The sequence below is a fragment of the Babylonia areolata genome, chromosome 30, assembly GCF_041734735.1.
Source record: "Babylonia areolata isolate BAREFJ2019XMU chromosome 30, ASM4173473v1, whole genome shotgun sequence".
NCBI lineage: Eukaryota > Metazoa > Mollusca > Gastropoda > Neogastropoda > Buccinidae > Babylonia > Babylonia areolata.
The window spans coordinates 20,070,931-20,083,065 of NC_134905.1; the positions used below are offsets into that span (position 1 = coordinate 20,070,931).

The following is a 12,135-nucleotide window of genomic DNA, read 5'->3' on the forward strand; positions in this document are numbered from 1 at the left end:
TCCTTCCTTCCATCCTTCCTTCAACGTCCCCATCCTCCCCTTCCTTCCTTCCATCCTTCCTTCCTTCCTTCCTTCAACGTCCCCATCCTCCCCTTTCTTTCTTCAAAGGGCTTTGACATGCTCGAAAGCGCAACTGATACACAGATGTGCAATGACAATCACACCTGACTGAATGACACAGGAAACGAATGATGAGCGCCCAATGGCAGCTCTCTTCCCAGGTAGGCAGGCAGCCTGTTGTTGTTTGCAAATGACCCCGTGTTTGTACAGCGCTTAGAGCTTGCATGGTCTCAGTCCGAGGATAGACAACTATGTAAGTATCTATATCATTCATCATTCGTTCATATTTTCATCCCCACCCCCACCCCCCTCCCGAACCCCCCCCACCCCCAGCACCGACTAAACCCAGCAGCAAACCCTTGGTACGTACAGAACCCAGAAACCAAGCACTATGGGCAACCAGTACAGCAACCTGCAGGCTGAGCGCAGATGGCGACTCCTCCACGAGGAGCAGGAGGATGAAGGTGGTGGTGGTGGTGGTGGTGGGAGTTTGGTGCCTCCGGAAGCCTCTTGGGAGCTGTACAAAGGGTGGCAGATCTTCCACATCGGCATTGAGCTGCAGACTCTGCCCCCAGGAGGACTTGGCGGGAAAATCGTGGACGTGTGTGTGGATGAGTACACCCAGGAGATTCTCCACTGCCCTGGCGTCCACTGTGATGAGGTGAAGGGTGCGTCGTGTTGTGGTGGACACCATAACCTTTCGTCCAGTCGTGGAGGACAACATTCGTACTGTGGAAACGATTCAAGTTGCGGAGGACAACATTTGTACTGTGGAAACGATTCTTATTGCGAAGAACAACATTCGTACTGTGGAAACGATTCTTGTTGCGGAGGACAACATTCGTACTGTGGAAACGATTTGAGTTGCGGAGGACAACATTCGTACTGTGGAAACGATTCGAGTTGCGGAGGACAACATTCGTACTGTGGAAACGATTCTTGTTGCGGAGGACAACATTCGTACTGTGGAAACGATTTGAGTTGCGGAGGACAACATTCGTACTGTGGAAACGATTCCTGTTGCGGAGGACAACATTCGTACTGTGGAAACGATTCCTGTTGCGAAGGACAACATTCGTACTGTGGAAACGATTCCTGTTGCAAAGGACAACATTCGTACTGTGGAAACGATTCGAGTTGCGAAGGACAACATTCGTACTGTGGACACGATTCGAGTTGCGGAGGACAACATTCGAACTGTGGAAACGATTCGAGTTGCGGAGGACAACATTCGAACTGTGGAAACGATTCGAGTTGCGGAGGACAACATTCGTACTGTGGAAACGATTCCTGTTTCGGAGGACAACATTCGTATCGTGGACACGATTCGTATTGTGGTGGACACCATTCGTGTTCAAGACACTGCTGGGAGAGTCTGGTGTCAGCGGGCGCCGGTGTGGGTTCTCCAGGACTGAAGACATGCAGCTGCGGGAAGGAAGGTTGTGGGGATCGGCGCACGTGCTGGCAAAGTTCCGACTCTTCACGTGTCGTCAGCGTCAGCCGCCAGCTCGAAAACAACGATGTCGAACCTGCTGCACAACAAAGTATAGCTTCACCAAGCGCTCTAGCCTCATGGACATGTTCCAAAGACGGAAGTGACATCCTGACAGGAAGTTCGCCTTGCGCATGTCAATGCTGGCAGTCAAAGTCACGTGATAATGATGATGATGATGATGATGATGATGGTGGTGATGGCGATCCTCATCCCGACGATCCTGCATTCAGAGCCAATGTGTGTGTACACATTGCAGTGCACGTGAACCCAAAGACGGGCCAAGCTGTTGAACAACGAAAAGCTTTGTTAAACAGTTGTGAAAGACTTTTTTCGTCTCCCGAACTGGTTTCGGACTGCTCAAAAGGTGACCATGGATACGATTCTTCAACGTGTGTAAACACAGACAAGGGCCGCCGCAACAAGAAAGCAGCTGATCAGTCTCAAAACACGGCCCAGCCCACGCGGAATCGTGGAAAGAACACCTCGAACAGAAAACTTCCCAGCACGAGCGGTCCTCCCCCGGAGCGTCTGTCCCAGTCTGCCCCGACAGTGACTGAGAGTCCCGGCAGGGGAGTTGTGTGGAAGAACTCACACACAGGATTGTGGACGTCCTCTGAAGACGTGGCCATGTTCTCCCCCTCCCCCTCCTCCTCCTCCTCCTCCTCCTCCCCCAGCCCTAACCAGCCAGGGAGGAGACAGTCCTCGCCACCACGCCTCCCTCTGTGTCGCGTGCAGGGCCGGTCACGTGGTTTGGCCCCTTTCCATAAAAGGAGACACAGCTGGAAGGAGGAGCCCGGGTGGCTTCCGAACCCATTGGACTCTGATTCAGAGCACGAGGAAGAGTTGGTGGTCTCCCATGAACGTGCTTTAAAGCAAGATGGAGACTTGACCGTCTCCCATGAACTTCCGAAGCCATCAAAGCATTGCCGAGGCTTCTCTCACTCCTCCCTGGTGCCGTCGCGCCCACATCCACAGCGGAACCGTTCCTCTGATTCCCCAAGTCCCCACACCGACACCTGGGGCACAGACAAAGCTGCAGCCTGGTCGTCAGGAAGACGAAGACAAAGGAGGAGGAGGAGGTGTAACTCAGAGCCCTGTTCAGGGACATCGAATTTGTCAACGTGTTCTCGTCACTCAGGAGATGATAGCGGCGACAGTCTTTCCTCAGCGTGTGGTGCTCACACCAAGAATCCTCCCCGGCTCAAATGGAGTCTGGTGAACCAGCTTTGGAAAACGCGTAAAACCCAGACAGCGAGCGGACTCAAGACGTCGTACACTTCCGAAAACGAGGAGAAGGGTGAAGAATGGAAGGATCTGGAAAGGGAGCTGGAATGGCTGGTGACGGATCCAGAAAGTCACTGTCCGGAGGGTCTGCACCTCCCTGGAGAAGACACCCACAGCATCATAGAGGATTTGAACCTCCCCCTAGAACTTAAAGACACCCACACGATCACAGAGAACCCAACAGCACCGCAGACTCCAACCAACGCCGCTGCCTACAACGCAGCATCATCAGCCCCGCCTTCTTTTGTGAGGGACGTGGGTGTGGTGCTCGTGGGGACCCGGTGGAGGCGAGAGCATGAGCTGGAGTGGCTGTACGAACCCGAGTGGAACAACACGGAGCTGGGCCTGTTCTGGAACGTTCTGAAGCCTCACCTGGAGTCGCTGCTGCTGAAGGGCGGGGATGAGGCCGAGGAAGACCTTCCGGATCCCCGCGTGGACGTCCGCGGGTTGGATTCCTCTGATCCCAGGATGGTGGACAGGTGTTGTTGATGCGATACTGTACAGTGCAATACAATACAATACAATACAATACGATGCAATGCAATGCAACACAATACTCTACAATGCAATGCAATACAATGCAATGCAACACAATGCAGTACAATGCAATATAATACAATGCAATGCAGTACAATATAATACAGTGCAATGCAATGCAATACAGTGCAATGCAATACCATGCAATGCAACACAATGCAGTACAATGCTATGTAATGCAATATAGTACAATGCAATGCAATGCAACACAATGCAATTCAATGCAATACAACACAATGCAGCACAACACAATACAGTACAATGCAATAAGATACAATGCAATGCAGTGCAATGCAATGCAATGCAATGCGATGCAGTACAAAACAATACAATACAACCCAACGTAACCATATGCAATACAATACAATACAACCCAACGTAACCATATGCAATACAATACAATACAATACAATACAATACAATACAACGCAACGCAGTACAGGACAATACAAAACAGTTCAACACAACACAATAGAATTCAATAAATTCCGCTTTGGGCCGCCTTGTGTGTGTGTGTGTGTGTGTGTGTGTGTGTGTGTGTGTGTGTGTGTGTGTGTGTGTTTTCGTTCAGTGCAAGCGTGTAGTATATATGTCTGTGCATGCTCTGTTTATATATATATATATATAAAAATTTATCCCAAAGCCTTCCTGTCATCAGATGTCTACTACACGTTCAGCGCCATATTTGGAAAGGGAACTACCGGCAGGCCATAGCGGACTTCCGGGCAGTGACACGTCACTTCCGCAGCTGCGCAGTGTCCAAGTCGGCACTGATAGAGGGCAGGGAGCTGAAAAATGACGTGGAAATTCTGAGAATGGTTTTCTGCAAGAAAAGACCTTCCAGGTATGTTATACTTGGTTGTCTGTGTGTCTGTCTGTGTCTGTGTCTGTGTGTGTCTCTCTCTGTCTCTCTGTGTGTCTCTCTGTCTTTCTCTCTCTGTGTGTGTGTATGTGTGTGTGTGTGTGTGTGTGTGTGTGTGTGTGTGTGTGTGTGTGTGTGTGTGTGTGTGCATATCTCTGTGTGAATGTGCCTATCTATCTATCTATCTATCTATCTATCTATCTATCTATCTATCTGTCTGTGTGTCTGTCTGTGTGTCTATCTATCTATCTATCTATCTATCTATATGTCTGTCTGTCTGTCTGTGTGTCTTTGTATCTATCTATCTATGTGTGTGTCTGTCTGTGTGTCTGTCAGTCTATCTATCTATCTATCTATCTGTCTGTGTGTCTGTATATTTATTTATCTATCTATCTGTCTGTCTGTCTGTCTATTTATCTGTGTGTCTGTCTGTCTGTGTACGTGCGTATGTATGTATGTATGTATGTATGTATGTATGTATGTATCTGTCTGTGTGTCTGTCTATCTATCTATCTATCTATCAGTGATTGTTGCTGCTGCTGGCGAGTCCCCGGCCATCCACTACTGGCGCTGAGTGATGTTTAACGTGTGCAGGTATCGATTGTGGATCTGACCCAATGACAGACCACACTGACGGGACACTGAGGTCGGCGCCTGTTGCACCCACAACATGAAGAGACTGACCAGACCTGGACAGTGTCAAGCAGATTCATTACCAGCATTTTTTTTGTGTGACTCACTTGTGTGAACAAAGTGAGTCTATGTTTTAACCCGGTGTTCGGTTGTCTCTCTCTCTCTCTCTCTCTGTGTGTGTGTGTGTGTGTGTGTGTGTGTGTGTGTGTGTGTGTGTGTTTTTGTGTGTGTGTGTGTGTGTGTGTGTGTGTGTGTGACTGTGTGTGTGTGTGTGTGTGTGTGTGTGTGTGTGTGTGTGTGTCCGTGGTAGACTTTAACATTGACATTTTCTCTGCAAATACTTTGTCAGTTGACACCAAATTAGGCATAAAAATAGGAAAAATTCAGTTTTGTCCAGTCATCTTGTTTAAAACAATATTGCACCTCTGGGATGGGCACAAAAAATAAATAATGAAGCCTAATTATATGCAAACTGCATTTACTGTTATATTTATATTTTTTGTATTCTCTAAACTTGGCACTTTGATCTGATATTCTGACCCAACAACAAGAGCAGTCATTATTATCATTTTTTGTTCAAACAGGAACTTCTTTTGCTCAGCATGGAAGTTTTATTTATTTTGTAAACGTTTTTGGTGCAGATAGTATAAAAGGGAAATTACTCTGTAATTAATGCTAGGGGACTTAATTTGCTTTAACCTGATCTTTCTCATCTTAAACATTACATTTTGAAATTATACTCAATACATAAAAAGCTTGGATTTAAAAAAAAAGAAGTGTATCACAAGTGAGTCTTGAAGGCCTTGCCTCTCTTGTTTTTTTCCATTCATTCGTTCATTCATTATTTTTTTTTGCTGCTGCCCCATGATCATCTGCACTGTTTCAGTGGCATTATTCCCACGCCGCAGCTCATTCCGAGTCCTCAACCCCCCCCCCCCCCCCCACGCCCCCATCCAGGGGGTTTGTCTGTCTGTCCACAGTCCCAGCGTCGGCAGTCCACGGCAGGGACTGAACCACCACCATCGATGTTAGGTCGCCGCGCCAGTGATGAATCAGTGCAAAACTTGGCCGTCTCACTCATCACATCTAAAAAATCTCATCGACTGAATCTCATCACGGCATCTCATCAGTCGCCGGCTTCTCGGTTCAGTCTCCGGCGCCGGCGTCTCAGTCACCTCGTCTGATCTGATCTGATCTCAGCAGCAACGAACAACCACTGACCAGGCTGCTGGCAGTAGGCTACACAAACTTCTTCTTCTTTGTTCATGTTTTACATTTATTTGCTTATTTATCAGCATTGCCGTCTTATTTTTTTATTTTTTATTTTTATTTATTTAATTTAATTTAATGTAATTAATTAATTAATTAATTAATTTATTATTAAAAAAAAAGTTTTTTTATATTATTATTATTACTACTACTACTACCTTTTTCTATATCATAATTATTATTTATTTATTTATTTATTTATGTAAACTTATCTATTATTTATTCACCTTTTTTTTTCCTCCTCAAGGCCTGACTAAGCGCGTTGGGTTACGCTGCTGGTCAGGCATCTTCTTGGCAGATGTGGTGTAGGGTATATGGATTTGTCCGCCGGAACGCAGTGACGCCTCCTTGAGCTACTGAAACTGAAACTTCTTTGTTCGTGAGCTGCAAACTTCCACGTTAGCTCGTATGTACACGAGTGGGCTTTTACGTGTATGACCGTTTTTACACACACACACACACACACACACACACCCCACTCCGACCCCTTCCCACACACTCACCCACAACATAAAGGGGGAGGGGGGGGGGGGGGGCGCACCTTCAAGGGGACATAACTGTACCAAAGGATCAGTTCGTGCCGCCACAGTAGTGGCTTCCCTTTAACCAGTCTGTCTAAATTGTAACTGTATTTGTATTTCTTTTTATTTATTTATTTATTTATTATTATTATTTTTTTTTTGTCACAACAGATTTCTCTGTGTGAAATTCGGGCTGCTCTCCCCAGGGAGAGTGCGTCGCTACACTACAGCGCCACCCATTTTTTTTGGTATTTTTTTCCTGCGTGCAGTTTTATTTGTTTTTCCTATCGAAGTGGTTTTGCCAGGAACATCCCTTTCGGTGCCGTGGGTTCTTTTATGTGCGCTAAGTGCATGCTAGTACACGGGACCTCGGTTTATCGTCTCATCCGAATGACTAACGTCCAGACCACCACTCAAAGTCTAGTGGAGGGGGAGAAAATATCGTCAGCTGAGCCGTGATTCGAACCAGCCGGCGCAGACGGGCGCAATAGCCGAGTGGTTAAAGCGTTGGACTTTCAATCTGAGGGTCCCGGGTTCAAATCACGGTGACGGCGCCTGGTGGGTAAAGGGTGGAGATTTTTACGATCTCCCAGGTCAACATATGTGCAGACCTGCTAGTGCCTGATTCAGACCCCCTTTGTGTATATACGCAAGCAGAAGATCAAATACTGCACGTTAAAGATCCCGTAGTCCATGTCGGTGTTCGCTGGATTATGGAAACAAGAACATATCCAGCATGCACCCCCCCCGAAAGCGGAGTATGGCTGCCTACATGGCGGGCCGGGTAAAAACAGTCATACACGTATAAAAAGCCCACTTCGCGTATATGCGGGTGAACGTGGGAGTTGCGGCCCACGAACGCAGAAGAAGAAGAAGAAGAAGAAGAAGAAGAACCAGCGCGCTGTCAGATTCTCTCGATTCCGCTGAGGCGGACGCGTTACCTCTAGGCCATCACTCCACTGTACTGTGGCTTTCCTTCAGAAACGCAAGAGACATCGCATCAATCCTACCAGCTAACAGTTCATTAAACACTTGAGTCGCCGTCTTCTTTTCCGCGTGATGTCCGTCTGTGTGGTTCCCTGGTTTATCGTTTAACTGACCATGGTGGATAAAAGTGATCAGTGTATTCATTTTGCTGTGGTTTGGGCCTATGTGATTGTGAGACTGTTATTTTGTATGTGTTGAGGTGTTTTTTTACCCCCCAGTTTTTGGCACATATTTTTCTCTCATTTTTTTCTTAACTCTCTCCATACGAACGGCGAAAGAGACGACGTTAACAGCGTTTCACCCCAGTTACCACCATCAAAATATTGCAAGCGAAACGCTCTTATACTGAAGAGGTGAATGTTGACAAAGAATACCACAATTCTGACGACGGAAGCTAAAGGTTGGGTCGGTCATTCAGACACCCACTGGACATCCGAGGGGTCTGTGTAGAGGAGAAGAGAGGACTGGCCGTACTGAGTGAGTTAAACACTTGAGTCGCCGTCTTCTTTTCCGCGTGATGTCCGTCTGTGTGGTCAAGTTCCCTGGTTTATAGTTTAACTGACCATGGTGGATAAAAGTGATCAGTGTATTCATTTTGCTGTGGTTTGGGCCTATGGGACTGTGAGACTGTTATTTAGCATGTGCTGAGTCCCCCCCCACCCAGTTTTTGGCACATATTTTTCTCTCACTTTTTCTTAAATGTGTATAGTTTATTGTAAAGCGTGGTGAGCCCCACTATCGCTATATCAGTAGTAAGGCTTCATTTTACTTGTATCATTGACTCACTTGTGTAAACAAAGCGAGTCTATGTTTTAACCTGGTGTTCGGTTGTCTCTGTGTGTGTGTGTGTGTGTGTGTGTGTATGTGTGTGTTAAACTTTAGCATTGACATTTTCTCTGCAAATACTTTGTCAGTTGACACCAAATTAGGCATAAAAATAGGAAAAATTCAGTTCTTTCCAGTCATCTTGTTTAAAACAATATTGCACCTCTAGGATGGGCACAAAAAAAGAAGAAAAGAAGAGAAGATTATATATGCAAACTGCATTTACTGTTATATTTATATTTTTTGTATTCGCTAAACTTGGCACTTTGATCTGATATTCTGACCCAACAACAAACAGGAACTTTAGCTAAGCATGGAAGTTTTATTTATTTTGCAAACGTTTTGGTGCAGATAGTAAAAAAGGGAAATTACTCTGTAATTAATGCTAGGGGACTTAATTTGCTTTAAACTGATCTTTCTCATCTTAAACATTACATTTTGAAATTATACTCAATACATAAAAAGCTTGGATTTAAAAAAAAAAAGTGTATCACAAGTGAGTCTTGAAGGCCTTGCCTCTCTTGTTTTACTTCTTAGAAGAGGATTTATTTCAAGAAAACAATACGGCCATGTACTGATGTCAGTGCATCTCGGTTGAGCCTTTCGTTTTCACCCCGTCAGTCCAGCGAAGAGATAGCATGGAATTTATTACTATATTCACCGCGGCACAGAGCCTTACCCCCGAAAACGGAGTATGGCTGCCTACTGACATGGCAGGGTAAAAAATAGTCATACACGTAAAATCGCACACGTGAACATCAGTACTGTAGTACGAGTGAACGTGGGAGTTGCAGCCCCGCGAACAAAGAAGAGGAAGAAGAAAAAGACTCAAAGCCTTAAAGAGACGAACAGTTGCTGTAACTAATGTCAAGCTTGGTGATATATATATATATATATATATTTTTTTTTTTTTTTTTTTTTTTTTTCTGTGTACATGATTACGATTTGTGAACATACTTGTTCAGGTCCCCTCAAAATGGTTCGATATTAAAGACCAAAAGAAATATAAACGAAAGGTAGATTAAAAAACAAAAGCAAAAAAACAAAAAAAACAAAAACAACAACAAAAAAACAAACATAACAACAAGAATATCAAATAAGGTGAACAAAAATGTGCCTTCTTTATTTTTGGACAGACACACACACACACACACACACACATATATATACATACATACATACACACACACACACACACACACACACACATAACACTATATGGTGGGACATATGCATGTGGGTGGGATGGGCATGGTGTAATTGTGTCCGAGAATTTGTGTTCAGTGGTGTGTGTGTGTGTGTGATGGAAATGCAATTGTATATTTCTTTATCACAATATTCTTGTATATATATATGTTTATGCATTTTGTTGTTTTTGTTGCTCTTCATCTGCATGTTTCTTCTCTCTCTCTCTCTCTCCTCTTTTTTTTTTTCCTTCTTTTTAATTCTTATTTATTTATTTTTTTAATTATTTTATTATTTTCATTGATGGCTTGATGTAAAAAAAAAAAAGCAATTGTTGTTTATTCAATTTACCATCATGAAATAAAATCTTGACTTGACTTGACTTGACTTGACTTGGCACACACCAAAGTGGAAAGACTTGTATCTAAGAAGAGAGAGAGAGAGAGAGAGAGAGAGAGAGAGAGAGAGAGTCTGAGTTCAGGGGAAAGAAAAGTGCAGCAACCTGGATAGTAATTACACGAAATTGCTTCCCTTTGATCTTTAACCGAACTCAGTACAATGATGACCGAGAAACAGTGGGCACAGTTTCTCAGTCACTTTGTGAAAGCCTGACACTCAACTTCAACCTCAAGTCAGTCAAAAAAAAAAAACAGCAGTCATTGTATATGCAATCGGACGGGCGCAATAGCCGAGTGGTTAAAGCGTTGGACTGTCAATCTGAGGGTCCCAGGTTCGAATCACGGCGGTGACGGCGCCTGGTGGGTAAAGGGTGGAGATTTTTACGATCTCCCAGGTCAACATATGTGCAGACCTGCTTAGTGCCTGAACCCCCTTCGTGTGTATATGCAAGCAGAAGATCAAATACTGCACGTTAAAGATCCTGTAATCCATGTCAGCGTTCGGTGGGTTATGGAAACAAGAACATACCCAGCATGCACACCCCCGAAAACGGAGTTTGGCTGCCTACATGGCGGGGTAAAAACGGTCATACACGTAAAAGCCCACTCGTGTGCATACGAGTGAACGCAGAAGAAGAAGAAGAAGAAGAAGAAGAAGTATATGCAATCTTATGTTGGTATGTGTTGGTATACATTAATTAATCATCATCATCACATTCATTAAGAAGTGAAGAAGACGGTGATGATTGTGATACTGACTGGTGACTGATCATCGTCATCATAGTCATCATCATCATTAATAACATCGATGATGATTGATGACGACGCCGACGACCGACGACGATGACGACAACAACAACGATAATAATAACAATAATGCTATTACCACTTGAATTCAGTCATAAGCGCGAATAGACATACTGATGCACACAAACACACCCTCTCCGGCGCACTCAATTTCCTATGAAACACACACACACGCACGCACACACAGACACGCACACACACACATTCTATGCACACACAAACACACACACACACACACACACACACACACACACACACACACACACACACACACACACACATGTATTAAATATGAATACTTACGAAAAGTTTTCTTAACAGATATACTGAAGAAGTCTGAATTCACAAAATTTGATGATAATGACACATTGAGTTAATGGTGTAATTACGACCCCGTACAACCCCAACTTGCAAAATTCATATAATTATGAATGTTTCGAAGAACATGTCATGTTTTAATCAGAAGACCTTACATTTAGTTTAGTTGTGTGTGTGTGTGTGTGTGTGTGTGTGTGTGTGTGTGTGTGTGTGTGTGTGTGTGTGTGTGTGTGTGTAAACCATTCACGGTTTTCATGACAAATAAATATGATTCTGATTCTGATTCTGATTCACACACACACAAACACCTGCAACAAACACACACACACACACACATACACGCACACACAAACACACCCACACACAAACAAACAAACACACACACACACACACAAACAAACACACACACACACACACACACACACACACACACACACACACCTTATCCCAAGTACCTTAGAACCCCCCCTCCCCTCCAACCCATCCCTTCCCCCCCCCACACACACTCACCTTGAACCTGTCCTGTCTCACCTGTCCGTTACTGACCCCCCCCCACCCCCCAACCCTCCCTTCCCCCCACCCTCCCTCCCTCCCTCCACTTCTTCACACTACCTCCTCCGTCACCCCCCTCCCTCCCCCCCCCTTACTGTATCTGGATCTTACACCCCCTACCCTACACCCACCCGCAACCGGCTCCAACTCCACCCCCCCCCCACCCTCACTCTATCGGTTACTTCCCCCCCCCCCCCCGTCCCTAGCACGTCCTCCCTCCCTCCCTCCTTCCCTCCCTCCACCTCCCCACACCCCCACCACCACCACAACCACCCCTCCTCCACCACCACTACCACCACCACCCACTGCAAACTCACTGTTATGTGGCTGGATCTTTCCACTCCCTCCAACCACCCTCAACCTCTCGCCTCCTCCCCCCCCCCCCTCCCCCTTCCCCTCCCG

General features: G+C 45.4%; 1 protein-coding gene across 1 annotated transcript; it reads left to right on the forward strand.

Annotated features, from left to right (window-relative positions):
• The first annotated feature begins 1,068 nt into the window (after positions 1 to 1,068).
• On the forward strand, positions 1,069 to 4,996 carry LOC143275537 (uncharacterized). The gene is made up of 3 exons (XM_076579723.1): positions 1,069 to 3,318; positions 4,035 to 4,220; positions 4,833 to 4,996. The coding sequence occupies exons 1-3, from the start codon at positions 2,183 to 2,185 to the stop codon at positions 4,849 to 4,851; spliced, it is 1,341 nt and encodes a 446-aa protein (XP_076435838.1). The 5' UTR covers positions 1,069 to 2,182; the 3' UTR covers positions 4,852 to 4,996.
• Positions 4,997 to 12,135: the final 7,139 nt, after the last annotated feature.

Excerpts from the sequence above, each read along its gene's own strand:
- LOC143275537 (XM_076579723.1), top strand. The coding sequence starts at position 2,183 with ATGTTCTCCCCCTCCCCCTCCTCCTCCTCCTCCTCCTCCTCCCCCAGC. Across the intron at positions 3,319-4,034 it reads GATCCCAGGATGGTGGACAG|ATGTCTACTACACGTTCAGC; the intron begins GTGTTGTTGATG and ends TCCTGTCATCAG.